Source organism: Mus caroli, unplaced genomic scaffold (genome assembly GCF_978045245.1).
Source record: "Mus caroli unplaced genomic scaffold, Mus_caroli_1 scaffold_3, whole genome shotgun sequence".
In the NCBI taxonomy this organism is placed as follows: Eukaryota; Metazoa; Chordata; class Mammalia; order Rodentia; family Muridae; genus Mus; species Mus caroli.
Window position 1 is genome coordinate 87,187,849 of NW_028227258.1, and position 16,072 is coordinate 87,203,920.

Here is a 16,072-nt window from a genome sequence, read left to right on the forward strand (position 1 = left end):
CCCGATTTTAAGTTTTCTGCAGCATACTATGTGGTAGCAAACGGCCGAAGGTTTATGAGAAATTTGGGGAAATATTAGGAGGTATTTTCAAGAAGATTATGCAGAATACATTTTGAAATAGTCATTACTATAATAAATAATGCTACCACGCAGTTACATCTTTAACACTTCAAAATTGCACAATTAAGGACTTTTTGTTATGACTCCTTAGAATTTAGGGGGTGTCTCTTTTTTTCTTGTTAAATAAAAAATTCCAGCTTTATGTTCTTTGAAAATGTATTTAATTAATAATAGAGCATACAGTCATCTAAAATATCAGTTTTATTTTCTTAAGGAATATTTTAGTTTTTCAAGCATGGATTCCTTTGTTATATCGCACTCGATCTGCTTGAACATACAATCTAATGGTGAAGCTACAATAGTATCCATGCCGTACGATGTAAAGCTCCAGACCGGAACCATGATAAACCCTGCTGTTCACTCAAACACTTACCATTGTCAACAATATCAATCATTTCTTGACATAGACCTTCTGACACACTCACTGTTCTTCCGTTTACTTTCTCTCTTGTGTTTTCAGTTATGGTTCTCAGCCTGGGCCAAACTGAAACTAAGGAAGTCTCTTAGTTATTTACCCTACAGTTCACTGTGCTGTGAAGGTGTTGAAACAAGAGTATAGTTCCATAATAGCACCTTCAATCATAGTAAAAGTTTTGTTTCTCCCTCTCTCTACCTGAAGGGATTCCTATCAGCATCATGGGTATAGGTATACTACATGCCCAAACTTTGCTCAGTTCAAACATTACGTTTTCATACTACCAGGAAACTCGATGATGACTGTCTTAGTGGCCATGGCTTGCGACCATTTTACTCATCACAAACAATACATCTTTTTTTCTTTTTTTATTTACTTGGTGGACAAATCTGACAACATTTTGGAAACTATAATTTAAGGAAATACAAGGAATGTGCAAGAAAGGGGTACATTCATGGAAGTATGTTGAAAAATTTAAAAGGGACATTATATACTGTTTTTAGCTAGTGTCAAGATATATAAAAATAAAACATATCACAAAGAGAGAGTTTTTAACTAGTAATGTTGTTTTATTTCCACCAGCTCAAGGATTGTCTTGGTGCTATTAATTGTCTTATGGTCATTGTGAAATGGTTCATGTTTACATGCATATAACATGTGTAACCCAACCCATCACTGCTTATATATATATACTTGATCTGAGAGTAGTTGTTCCATGTTAACATTAGTATTTCAGTGCTTTTTTCATTCCAGTGACATTTGTAGTTTGGGGGATAAATATGAAGACAAGAACACCATTGTGCAAATCTTTTCTGAAAGTCGCTTTGTCATTGTGCAGTATCATATGTACACATGTATGTCTTTGAAGGTATGCCTGGAATGTGGCGAAGACTATTGTTCAGGCTGCTTTGCTAAAATGCACCAGAAGGGGGCACTGAAGTTCCACAGAACAACTCTTTTACAGGTAGGCTTCTTTAGTGTCTATTCCAAATATGTTATCACATAACATAGCATGCATTTAAACATATCTTAATAATTAGAATTCAGAAAAAACACATTAATTTCTAAAATCCTGTTATATATATTCATCCTTAGCATGTATCTTAAAATTATTTCACTGAGTTCTAATCTGGATTCTATTTGGTATTTAAAGTCTTTTAATATATACTCCCTCAAATACTTAGTTTGATTACAATATTAAAGATTAGACAATGTTTTCATCTATCACAGTATTATGTTAGGAACTGATTTATTTTAAGTACTATTTCTAGCTAGCTTATGAATAGAAATTTATTTCCTTTAATGCTACGTAAACATTTGTACATCTTCTTGCACTGTTATGTAGATAAGCTCATCTCTCTAGGGCATCCTTTTCTCTCCATAGTAAATAAAATTTTTTATTTGTTGTTTTAAATATATTGATTACTTTGTAAAATGCGTCAACTTTAGCCCCAATAAACACCTTTAAAACTTTCATATGTAAAGAAATGACATGGTAAGATATAGATATGGCATCACTCTGGTTATCATTAAAGTTGTAATCATTTGTCATAAATTAATTCCTTTTATTGCTAGAGTGAGTGCCTTCTAGGAAGCTGGGTCTATGGTAAATAGTGACATTAATATTGCTAGCATCCTGGTGTTAAGAATCTGGAGATAAAATGAGAGTGAAAGATATGACTTAAATGTAAAGATACTAATAGTCCATATAGAATGAAAAGGAGATGACTAGATTTGTGTTTGGAACTGTATATATATATATATACAGAGAGAGGACATGTAGATTGGAGGTAGATTGAAATACAGAATATATAATTGAAATATAAATACAGAGTATATATATAAGCTCATAAAGATTCTGACCCATTATGATAAGGAAAACAAAACATCTAATAGATCTGACTCATATGTGCTAAAGTCCATTACACACACATCCCCCCTCTGTCTCTCTGTCTCTGTCTCTGTCTCTGTCTCTGTCTCTGTCTCTCTCTCTCTGTGTAGACTAGCTGAAACCATCATTCTTGATGAACCTTCAACTGTGTTTTTGTATCTTTGTTTCTCTCTAAGAAACTAATCTTGCTGCTTAGTCTGAGCTGCCCGATTCAGGGGTCATATGGATCTTTATCGCTCCACTGTCACAGCACCCAATTTACAAATGCATTCCACTATGTTTGGCTTTATATGAGCGATAGGTTTTTGGCATTCTGGGCAAGCATACTACTTAGGGAGCTACTTTCTTATCCCCTGTACATCACTTTTTGAATTATCATGCAGTGGTTGGAGCTTGCAAACAGAAAGAACAAATAACATGGAAAACAAAACACCCGTTACCTTGGGGTAATTTAACTGAATACCTTAGACATCAGAGTTAATCTATAAAAGGGTGTCTAACTGTTAAAATGTAAGTACTATAGAATTGCTCATGATGAATGTAAACCCCTGATGACCTTACTGTAAGTGCCTAATAGAAAGTTTCCCCTGGATGATTTCTTCAGTCCACACAATTCACTCAGTGAATTGAAACAGTGTGAAGCTTTGTAATGCTGATATAAAGGCATGAACCACAGCTTCTTCCTTTAATCTTAGTGCTTGAACTGCTTAATGTATCCAAATTGACTTTTCTTTTCCTTTGTCTTCTCTTCCCACAACCCCTCTGTCTGGTTCCCACACATTCTTCACAGTACTTTGATATGATTTTCTGTAGATATGTGGATATAACGTGAATCAAATCATGCTCATGAAAATAATCCTCATCAGAGAGTACCTTCCCAACACCAAGCCTTTTCCTTTTGTCCACATCTCCCTATCAGAATCATTGAAGTGTAATCTATAACTTGATTTAGATTAGTCTGACCTTTACAGATTCAAATCCTGTGAAATTCTAAAAGCAGAATCCAGAAAGTGAGAACGCATTTACTTTGCACATATTACTTATTTTGAAATGTAAATTTCCTTGGGGTTCCATAGTGCCTGGGCAGAAAGCACTTAACAGCAATCTGCAGGTTATTTTTGCATTTTTACTAATATATAATTTATAGATATCAGTTGCACATGTGTAAGCTTATTTGGTGGTTCGATGTACCCCTGCCTTGAGAAACATTACCCAAACCAAGCCAATGAACATACCCACTTCCTCCACCATGCTCTTTCTTTTACTCCTCTCTCTCTCTCTCTCTCTCTCTCTCTCTCTCTCCCCCCCCCCCTCTCTCTCTCTCTCTGTGTGTGTGTGTGTGATGTGATAAGAACACTTGAAATACTGCTGCCAAAGCACTTTCTAGATTTGACTGCAGATGAGGAAATGTTGTTAAGCCACAAATAGAAAATTGATATTTAAGCTCCTTAGGAATTTGAAATTGAGAAAACACATTTGTTTCTAAAAGTTAACATGGATGAATTTAATCTGTATATGAATCAAAAAGTCTGAGTAGCCACCTTGACTCCTTGGAAGGTTTTGATGCATCAAAAATGCCATCTAATGCTGAGAACAGTACTCTTCTGCATTCATGTTTTATAATCCCATTGACTGCAAATCTGTGGATAATGGTGCTGTCATGGGCAAGACTTGGGAAACCTGCATCCTGGCCTGCCTTTTGCCTGTTTGCTTGTTTTCCTTCCATTTCCTTTCTCTTCTCTTCTTTTCTCTTGTCTTCTCTTGTCTTCTCTTGTCTTCTCTTGTCTTCTCTTGTCTTCTCTTGTCTTCTCTTGTCTTCTCTTGTCTTCTCTTGTCTTCTCTTGTCTTCTCTTGTCTTCTCTTCTCTTCTCTTCTCTTCTCTTCTCTTCTCTTCTCTTCTCTTCTCTTCTCTTCTCTTCTCTTCTCTTCTCTCCTCCCCTCTCCTCCCGTCCCCTCCCTCTCTCTCTTTCTCTCTCCTCTCTCACTCACTTTCTCTCTACTGCTTCCTCTGTTATTTCTTGTACATTCATTCTTTTCCCCTTAGATATCTTTACTATGTAGATCTCATTCATAAAAAATAATTTTGATTTTTGTGTTTATCATTTTGGTAGTGACTACAGTCATGAGATTTCATTGACTGCTGAATTTATACCTAATCTAAGAATTGGGTCAGATAGGTGATGTGAAAATATTAAGTATTACTGTATAAATAACATTTTCATGTAAGGATAAAACATTCTTGGCTAACGACTATTTACTCTATTTTATATTCTTTAATCTATGGTAATCATTGTAGTCTTATAATATATATGCAAATTTGATACTTTTAAACCATATTAATCACTGGTCTATGGATCAACTCATCTTGTGATTCAGTCATTACATGCATTTGTAAAATGCTATGTAGTATTACTTTAAACAAAAGTCCCTACAATACTAAAAGCAAGCTGTGTATTACTGTTCCCATGCTGACTAACAATAATGTTAAGAGATACTCTGTTTAATTTATGATTTATTTATGATTGGCAATGATTGAAACATGTCAGTTTTCCATGCCTCTTTCAAGCCCTTTTAAATAGTTAATCATGTGAAGAATAAAGAATAAAGGTATGGGAGCGGCTGCAAACTACAAAAGTGGTATTTCTTTAGTTAGAAAAATTGTCAATACTGAATCTTGAAGACTTTTTCTCAAACTGTAACCAATGGTCCCCACTATGGCTCCAGCTGGATATGTAGCAGAAGATTGCCTTATCTGGTATCAATGGGAGGGGAGCCCCTTGGTCCTGTGGAAGCTTGATGACCCAAGGTAGAGGAATGCTAAGGCACTGAAGTGGGTGGGCAAGCAATTTCATAGAAGTAGGGGAGGGGGGGAAGGAAAGGGAGTTTGTGGAGGGGAAACTGGGAAGGGAAATAACATTTAAAATGTAAATAAATAAAATAACCAATAAAAATGAAAAAAATAAGGTGTTAATATATCAAGCACTCATATTTCCTTTTAACATAAGTTCTCAGACACAGAAAAACACTAATCAGAGAAACAGAAGGCTTCAGAAAACACAGAAGGCATTCTACTGTGAAGTAAGACATTCACAGGGGAGGTTGGATTAAGTAAATCATTAATAGATAGATTATAGTAAGTAGCTTTTCTTAATTAGAATGGAGATTCTCTTAAATGCTAAGTTGAAACCTCAAAATAAGGGTGGTTAGAAAAAAAAAGAGACTATCTAGGATAGAAATTCATATTGTCTTACATAAGGCCTCTTATCTCCCAGGGAAGGTATGTTCATATACGCATGAGTGTAACTGGGAATATGTGTTTGTATGTATCATCATACATGGGAGTAATTGCTGAGTAAATGAATCTCAGTACCAGGGTATGATTTATGCTTATTAACTTCATTACACTTTAAATTATATTTTTAGGTTGACATTATCCTTTACCCAAATTTAGGCTCACATTATCACTGTCCCATTAAGGTTTAAAATGATATATTTTGGAACAATGGTTAGTCATTGTGGAGAATATTGTAATTACCTTGGTCATCTTACAAAGGCCGTTTGCCATACAAATGCATATAACAGGTGCAATGTGTGTGTCCCTCAGATTCTATTTACAGCTTAGGGACTTATTTCTTTGACTGCTTGAACACTGCTGCAGATGGGCCAATATTGAGTCTCAAAGAATTTTCCTTTCTTTTATTAACTACCAATTCTAACACTACTTTTAAGGGGTGGCCTGGTTTGTTTGTATTTTGCTAATATTACAATATACCACACAAACTGTATAATTTATAGGCAATAAACACTATTTTCAGATCACAGCTTTTGAAGTTAGAAGGGACACACTTGAGGGACTGAATCTGGAAGAGAGGGCCTTGCATCAGGCAAGGCAATACAGAGACTTGAGGTGGTACAGAGCATCACATGGCTACAGGGACCGAGGTAAAATCCAAGGGAAACTATGGATAAATGATTTAATTGGTCATACTCAGCATGTAAAGATTTCTTGGTACCACGTCTTAGCATATCACAAGTGGTGTTTACATCTGAATGAATTCTGGAGGAAGACCTACAGACCATAGCATAATCCCCATCCTATCTCCCCCAAAATATTTCAAACAGCCTATTTGTTTCAATTTGGACCAATTCTAGTGACCATTATGATTCTTGTACTGAAGTTAGTTTTTGTTTGTTTGTTTGTTTGTTTGTTTTGTTTTGTTTTTTGTTTTTTTGGTTTTTTGCCTTGCATTTCACTCTTTTTTTTTCATTTTTTATTAGATATTTTCTTCATTTACATTTCAAATGCTATCCTGAAAGTCCCCTATAGCATCCCCCCACCCTGCTCCCCTACCCACCCACTCTCGCTTCTTGGCCCTGGCATTCCCCTGTATTGGGGCATATAAAGTTTGCAAGACCAAGGGGCCTCTCCTCCCACTGATGGCTGACTAGGCCATCTTCTGCTACATATGCAGTTAGAGACACGAGCTCTGGGGGTACTGGTTAGTTCATATTGTTGTTCCACCTATAGGGTTGCAGACACCTTCAGCTCCTTGGGTACTTTCTCTAGCTCCTCCATTGGGGGCCCTGTGTTCCATCCAGTAGATGACTATGAGCATCCACTTCTGTATTTGCCAGGCACTGGAATAGCCTCACCAGAGACAGCTATATCAAGGTGGCTTTTTACTCTTATCTTGCCTTAATTTGGTGTTTCCTGAATTCTCTTTAGTAAAACTCTGGAAGACAAATTCCACAATTATATTTTGAGGAGAACTCAATCCATGATAATGTAGAATCCAGGGTAAACTTATAGCTTGCTATTGGCTTCAGTTTAGGGAATGATAGAATTTTTCAAAGGTCAGTGTATTGAAACTGAGAAGTCAGTATTCAAGTGTGAAGGAATAAATAGGAAGAGCAGCTATACTACAGACACAGTAAAATTCACCAGTCATGCCATGGGTATTAAGACAATAACCTAATTCTCCTAGAATTATCTAAACATCCTTTGGTGGGTAGAGTTACCCAGGAAGTTGACTGTAGTCTAAGTTGCAACACATTCCACTCTGGGGCCAGGAATGATCAGAGAAGACCTTACTCTGTGTCTTCTTCTAAAGTCATCAATAAGATAGACTGAGGCTGATACCAAGAAGTTACCCTTCAAAGGGAATTATCACGTGCTCACTTGATCTTATAGTCAAATTACAAAATGTTTCTGGAAATACTATAAACTGATAAATATTAATACTGTACTACAGGGAAAAGTAAAATATTTAAAATACATTTGACATCTGGGTACTGTCATTTTTTTTTTTACGATTGCTTGGGTATGAATGGTACTTATTCCAACAACTCAGGCTAAGTTCATTCCACTTTAATCCAATTATCACTTTGTGCAAACTCAATTAAGGGATTCTTAAAAATTATATTACTATTTGCTGCTCACTCTTCCATGTCTTCTGATAAAATCCCAACTCCTATAAGAAATGTATCACATTTGTTCGGGACTGAATTCTCAGTTCCTGAACCTGGCCCTTAGAAATCAATTTTGAGAGAATAAAAATGTGAATGGATTCCTAATGATATGACCATATCCCTGGAAATAGCATAGACCAGGATTTTAGATAGCAAAAGTTTATTTCTCTCTCTATTTTGAAAGCTCAAGTATTTATTAGCCAAAATTTAATAAAGAATATAAATGTTAATATATATGGTGAAAAACTTAACAAATTTTCTGTCATGTGTGTCGATTTTGGCCTTTAGTTAACTTTGTAGTTCTTGGAGAAGTAGAAAAAGGTGCCTGTGAAACATATTTATGGTAAATATGACTTGTACAAGCCAAGTTTTATTTTAGCAGGGAAAACCTGCAGACAGAGGGTAAATAGAGCTGCCTACCTGCAGAGAACTTTGTAACTGCTGCAGCCCCTGTGGGGTTTGAGAAGCCAAGAAGTGCACATTGGCTCCCTGGAAAATAAAAAAGTGAAAGCCAAGCATCTTATACATACAGGAGCTCTGCTTATTCCTAGACCCCTACACAGGGCCCCTCCCAGAACAAATACTGAAGCTGTTCCGCTGGCAAGCCAATATGCCTGTTTCTGAGTTAACTGCTGTCCAGCTTGGTGAGAGCGTTGGGAGTCTGACAGTTCAACTCAGGCCGAATGCCTGCTCAGTGTTTCATTTAAGTGTTTGATCATACACTCAGAGTTTCAAAGTTCTACTGATACAAAGACCAATAAAAATACTTTTCTGGCAACAATTGATAGGGTTATTTTTCACAGAGAAAATATAATTTTACAGAGAAGATACTATGGATATAATCATGTAAGGTGTAAAGTTTAGTGAATGTTAGTGTTCTTGCCAATATGTGTAATTACTAGTCTAGTTAATTTTCAGCATGTGTATCAGGTCAAAGGGAAACGCAAATGAACCTTCATGGTAACAGTCATACTCTGGCATCCCTACTCATTCCTGATTCTTCTATTTTCTCTGTCTTATTGATTAGCCTGATTTCCAATACTATGTGACTTGTGATCAGATTACCTTACTTTCATGTTCTAAGTTGTCACTGTGCTTCAGTATTTCGCTTGTTTTTATGGACAAGTAGCAGTACTGTTACAGTACCGGAGTTTATTCATCCATTCAACATTTTACGGTTATCTGTGTTGCCTTCTCATTTGAGGCTTTTGTGAATAATGTTATAAAATTTTCAATTTAAGATTTTATTTGTTTTGTTTGTTTTACTTCACTTTTGTGCCTATATGTTGCAGGGGAATGACAGGGTCTCTCTATATTGTTACTGCTGGCCCTGAACTTGTAATTCTTCTTAGTATCCTGAAACCAGAATCACATATGTACATGTTATTGACTAACTTGTTTTAAGACAGTGTCTCCCATAGGACAATTAATTCATTAGATAGGCCAGACTACATAGCTCAGGAGCTCTTAGGAAATCCTATTTCCTTTCCGTGAGTTTGAACTATAGTTATACATCACTGTACCTGGCTCTTCACATGGGTTCTAGGAATCTTCAATTAGACCCTCATACTTTCCAGAAAGTGACTTTGTCAATTGAATCATTTTCTTAGACAAGAAAGCTTGGGAAAGAGAAATGAAGAGAATTGGAAATGTTGGCAGAAGAGAAAGTAGGGCTTCTACTATCATTCAAGATCAAGACTATTTAAGGCTTAGGGAGTATATTATAAAAAGAGAAACAGGTAAAGCAGCCAATACAGTAGAGAGGATCCCTGCAGTGAATGGATTTAATGTAGAGAACTCGTGAGCTAATGTCAAATGGAGAAGAACGTGGTCTTTCATGTTTGTGCTAAGAGGGTCTTAAGAAAAAGTCATATATGCAAACTCAGAAACTTGCAGTACTATGGATAAAAGCCAACTCAATGATGGTGTAGAAAATTCTCTGCTTGTAGCATGTGCTATGTGCAAGTTTTATTAATGAATATAAAGTATTCCTAGAATTTTAACCTTACCCTTATGCCATTTACATTTAACGCTTATGACACCAAGTAACATTAATTATAAGTTCAAACAATTTCAAATAACCTTTATATGTAGTAATATTTTTCACAATTTTGTTGAGGGAAAATTATAATACAACAACTTCACAAAATTAATGTATAAAGTTTGATAAATTTTGACATATTCATGGGCCCATTATCATCACCTTAAATATAATAATATACTTAATTGATTATTGTAAAAGTACCCTGAATCCCTTAAAACATGTGTGTTGGAGGAAAGGACATTTAATATGGAGCTAGAAAAAAGATATAATGAATAAATGCATAGAAGACAAAACATTGCATGAGTATATTAACATATGATAACCAAAACAGACAAATGTAGAGTTAAAATACAATAATGAATACTCATTTGTAATGGGAAAGGGAAATCATAGAGTTCAATGAAGTTCAAAGATAAGTTAAGTCTCAGGACTGATGAAATGGCTCAGCCATTTTATTGGCTCCTCTTCCAGAGGCTCCAGGCTTGATTCCTAGTACTCACGTGACAGCTCATAGTGGAGTGTAACTTCAATTTCAGGTAATATGACACCCTCTTCTCACGTCTGAGGTCAACAGGCACACGTGTTGTACAGATATGTATGCAGGATGTGGGACAATTGGAGGGTGGATGGAGGAATAAAATATGGAGTGTAAAAAAATAAAAAATGTGACCCCCAATTCTCAAATACATAAAATTATAAATAAACATATCTTAATAGATGAGTAAATTCTACAGCTCTTATAGTCACAGAAGTGTCCATAGTGACAGTAGGGCCTTCTACTGAGGGCTGTTTCCATGCATACAAATTAACACATTTTGAAAAATTTTTATAAAACAGTAAATGGAAGCTTCAGATTTTAATTTTTCACTTAATTTACCAATTTATATTTCCTCCTTATTCAAATTTTGGATGATAAAATGTGATTTGGGGAGTCTTCGATGTTTCACCAAATATCTAAACTTTAATTTGATGACACAATGCTGGTTATTTTGGGAGCCTTTATTCCATGTAAATAAGGACTATATTGTCTCCTGATTTTTCACAAGGTTTGACAGCTTTACAGTGGTTTTGGTTAAATTAGTTTAGGCTCATCACTCTTTATAGAATAAAATTGTTCAGTGGTGATGCAAGAGAAATACTGTATTTAACACCCAAATATGACAGATTTCTTGATCACTCTTTGCTGGTGAATTTATTCTGCTATGTCTAAAACTCTGCTATTCAAATAATTGAATATGAATTTGTTCTTTGTGAAGCTCAAATGTGAATAATTACTGAAAGCAGCTAACTCAGCTGAATGCATTCATTATACATGTAATGTTAGCTGAAAACAAGAGCAAGTTCTTCCTAAGATAATTAATATACTACATAATTATATGGCATCAAAACCGCGAATAGGTAGCAAGATTGCAGGTATGAATTCTCTGTGTTGCTTTCTTTGGTTTCCTGCTTTAAAGATTACTCCTTAAGAAGAAGCTTTTGATGCAATAAAAATTGAAAGGTACAATTATTTAGACCCAAATCATGTTTTTCTTTTCCTGATACTGGATGCTTGCGTGTTTGAAAATATATTATGTTTAGAGTGATTGCATTCACATGTCATCTTATCCTTTAAAAAATATTTTGCTGGGCAGTGGTGGCACATGCCTTTGGGAGGCATGCACTTGGGAGGCAGAGGCAGGAGAATTTCTGAGTTCAAGGTCAACCTGGTCTACAGACTGAGTTCCAGGACAGCCAGGGCTACACAGAGAAACCCTGTCTCAACACACACACACACACACACACACACACACACACACACACACACACACACACAAATTAACTGGATAACTGGATGAGATGTGCTTTTATTTCATAAGGTCTGTTAATTTATGATAGTATTAAATATCAAATCTGAATATTTATTTAGCACCATTAATTGGCTGTATGGTGGATTACATTGGTAATAAATTACAAGTAAATACACTACAAATGTCAAGATCTTTGATCATTTTGATTTTCTTCTTATTGTAAAGGAAAAATATTTCAGCAATTAGTAAAACCTGAGGGAAACCAGCGAGCACTTTATAACAAAGGTGCACCTAAAGTCTTAAGTTCTGCTTCAGATTTGAAGTTGATGGAAAGTTTAGGCACATGCTTAGTTTTGTTTTTTATTTTGTTTGTTTGTTTAAAATTATTTTATTTACTCATATTCAAAATGTTGTCCCACCTCCTGGTCCCCCAGTTTTTCTTCCCATTCCCCATCTCCCTTTTCTCTGAGAGGGTGCTCTTCCCCTCCCCTAAGGCATCCTCATTCCCTGGGGCCTCTGCAGGATTAGGGTCATCCTCTCCAACTGAGGTCAGACAAGGCAGTCTTCTCCTACATATGTGCTGGGGACCTCCGACCAGCCAGTGTATGCTCATTGGTGGCTTAGTCTCTGGGAGCTACCAGGTGTTCGGGTTAGTTGAGACTGTTGTTTTTCCTATGGGGTTGCAGTCTTTTTCAGCATAATCCATCCTACCTCTAACTCTGCCATAGGGGTCCTGAGGTCTCCTATTCTCAGTCTAATGGTGGTCTTAGTCAGCTGCTAGTAGAGCCTCTCAAAGGAGAGCCATGCTAGGCTCCTCCTGTATGTAAGCACAACATAGCAACAGTAATAGTGTCAGGCTTTGATGCCTACTAATGCAATTGATCCCAAGTTGGGTCAATCACTGGATAGCCTTTCCTTCAGTCTCTGCTCCATTTTTGTCCCTGCGTTTCTTTTAGACAGGAGTTCTTTATATATTTTGAATATTAACCCTCTATCAGATGTAGGGTTAGTGAAGATCATTTCCCAGTCTGTAGGTTGCCTTTTGTGGGATTGATGATGTCCTTTGTCTCACAGAAGCTTTTCATGAGGTCCCATTGATCAATTATTCATCTTAGCAACAGAGTCATTAGTATTCTTTCCGTTCAGGACATTTTTCCCTGTGCCAATGCACCTGAGACTGTTTCTCATTTTCTCTTCTATTAGATTCAGTGTATCTGGTTTTATGATGAGTTCCTTGATTCACTTAGACTTGAGTTTTGTGCAAGGTGATAAATTTGGATCTACTGTCACATATTTTTTTTTTTTATTTCCAGGATTTGATTACTATCTGATTTGTGATTAGTGCAAAAAGTTTTTCCAATGCAGTTGCCACAGTTTTTTAGCAACATGTTGAGCCTACTGCTTCCAAGTGAAGATTATTTTCTGTTATCTGTTGAATTTTTAGTGTGTGTGTGTGTTTGTGTGTTTGTGTGTCTTGTAGCACACACACTGTTGACTAGAGTATCTCACTGAATCCAGAGTGAGGCTACTGGGTAGCAAACTTCAGTGTTCTTGTCTCTGTCTTTCTTCAGCATAAGGTTTACAGTCATATCTGTGATTGACACTTGTCCTTTTTACATGGGATCTGAAGACTTGAACTTAAGGTCTTCTTGCTTGCAGAGTAAGCACACTTCCCCCTACTGAGTGCTTTTCCCATCCATGAGAAATTTAGATTTTGTGTGGATCATTTCATTGCAACTTTTTTTACTCTGAATATTTGGCTTTCTATGTATATGTGTACGTATGAGTATGTGTATGTATGTATATGTGTATGTGTGTATGTATGTATGAGTATGTGTATGTGTATGTGTATGCGTATGTGTATGTGTATTATAGACTTTACTACAAATTCTTTTTTTTTCCAATTGCCTGATGTTTGGAAATTTTGGCCTTGTTTTACCTACCTGGTATTTGATATTTTCTTTAAGTAGAAAGAGTAGATGAAACTTTTGACAATCATTTATTTATCTCCTCCCTCAATTTTGATAAAGAATCCAGTTAAAATAAAGTCTGCTTTAGGGAAAAATATTTCTAATAGGTTGATCTGTAAAGGCAAAGTTATCAGAAGAACAAACTAGTTTGATCTAACAACAGAGGTAAAATTTAGTAACTGAAAGTTGTAGGTAACACTTTACCTTTTCCATAATTATTTAGTTGCGTATGATGTATAAAAGTATGTTTTTTACATAAGCAATTTTAACTTAAAAATAAGTTGATTTTCTTAAAATCTTTTGAAGGTATGACTTTTAATTGATAGGTACACAGACTATAGCAGTTATATTCATTGACATGTAAATTTAGTTCTTGCAGAACAAAGAAGACCAAATTGTTCTTGAAGAAAAATTGTATAGTTAGTCCTAATTTCAAGTGATCAATATTTATTAGTCATTGGAACTAATGGATTTATAATTCCCTTTGAGGTTTTAAAATACATTTTTCTTCATGTGTATTGCTCTGATTCTTAATCTCAATGCATATCAGAATTATTCTGCCAAATTTAAAATAATCAATTTAGAGTGAAGGTCATGTTTACAATAAATAATTTCTAAAACTTTGCGAGTGGAAAACCAGAGAAAGTTAACACTCTTAAAAGACAACTGGTGTAGATGTGGTGTGGTCTATGGCATTCTGGAAGCTGAGTCACCAGGACCAGAAATTCAAAACCAGCCTCACATTATTATACAGTGACACTCTTGTCACCAAATCAAATCATAAGCAAAAAAGTTCATGAATGGAGGCATTTCCAGTCTGCTTTCAAACTTTCAAAGTAAGATGATAAGGGCTGTGTGTTAACTTTCTTGAGCTGGAACTTAAAGAAATATGGCTGTGTCAGTGTGATCATTGATATTTATTACTGAACACCGAGGAGGATTTAGCTGACAGTGGAAGGTACCATCCTGCAGCACAGAGGATGCCATCAAGCATGCCATGTTTTTTAAAAATAAAACTTTTGCTTTTGGACCTTAACTTCTACAAAATGACTGCTATCCACTCCAAAATACTACAAAAATATCAGCTCTCTTCACTTTGATTAATGCTATATTGTCAGAGTGATGAATTCTTCTTGAGTATAATTTGAAAGATAATATCATTCTAAGGGGAAGCAAAGTTGAGGTGAGAATTTAGAACAGTTACCAGATGAAATGCTACCATCACATCATGGGGAGTGGGAAAGGATGTGGTAGAACATTGAAATACTGGCAGTAAATCCTATTCTGTGGCTCTAAAAACTTTCTTCTTAGAGTCAAACATATGATTTACTATGTTCTTTAAAGACTGTTTCTATTTGAATTTAAACATTCTTAGCATGGATTATAGTTGCACAGGTAAGTGTATATAATCTCGGTCTCATTATTTTGTTTCATGTTCACAGTGCTGTACTTAAATCTTTATATTTAGAAGATATAAACAAAATTATGTTTGAGTTCAGTTTCTGAGTTTGAAGTTAATCTCTTAATATACAATACAGTATTATGCCTACTAGACCAATCTATTGTAAACACAATTGTTTTTGTGTTCTTGTTAACTGGCAATTTAGTGCTTATGATGGTAGTTGTTCTTCCTATGGTGTTCCTATCCCTTACTCTTCCATACACGTCCCCAAGCTAGATTCACTGTTTGGCTGTGGATATATGCATCCATTTGAGTCATCTACTATGTGGAGCCTCTCTAAAGACAGCCACTATAGACTCTTGTTTGCAAGCACAAGAGTGTATCACTACTCTGTCACTTGTCAGAGATTGATCCTTGCCCATGGAATGGGTCTCAAATTGGCTAATTATTGGTTGCCTGTTCCTTCAGTCTCTGCTCTATCCTTCACCTATGCATTTCTTGTAGACAGGATAATTTGGGTTCAAAGGTTTGTGGGTGGTTTGGTGTTCCTATTACTCCACTGGGGTTCCTGGTTCCTGTCTAGCTATGGTAGATTACTTCTTCAGATTCCATATCCTTAATGTTGCGTGTCACAACAAAGGTCACCCCCCATTGATTCTTGGGGACCTCCATTACCCCAGGTCTGTGTCATGTCCTAGAGATGCTCCCCATCCCTGTAAGTTGCCTTCTGCCATCATTCTCATGGTCAACTGTTCGTCTCTTCTGCCCCTCCCTATACCTCATCCTGACCTCCTCCCACTCCCCTCCCCAGCCCTTTTAATGACTGCTTTATTTTCTCACTTGATCCTTTCTTCTGGTTTAGCTTCTTTGGGTCTGTGGAGTGTAGCATGGGTGTCCTATATTTCATGGCTAATATCTAATTATCACTGAGTACATACCATTCATGTCTTTTTAGGACTGAGTTACCTCAC

General features: G+C 36.0%; 1 protein-coding gene across 11 annotated transcripts in view; it reads left to right on the plus strand.

Annotated features, from left to right (window-relative positions):
- The window catches only part of Zbbx (zinc finger B-box domain containing), a 131,772-nt gene that overhangs the window by 25,981 nt on the left and 89,719 nt on the right, over positions 1–16,072 (plus strand). For all 11 annotated transcript variants that reach the window (XM_021157875.2, XM_021157883.2, XM_021157881.2 and 8 more), the window contains one exon: positions 1,404–1,499. In XM_021157875.2, the coding sequence (XP_021013534.1) occupies positions 1,404–1,499 (96 nt within the window). The remainder of the gene's footprint in view (positions 1–1,403; positions 1,500–16,072) is intronic.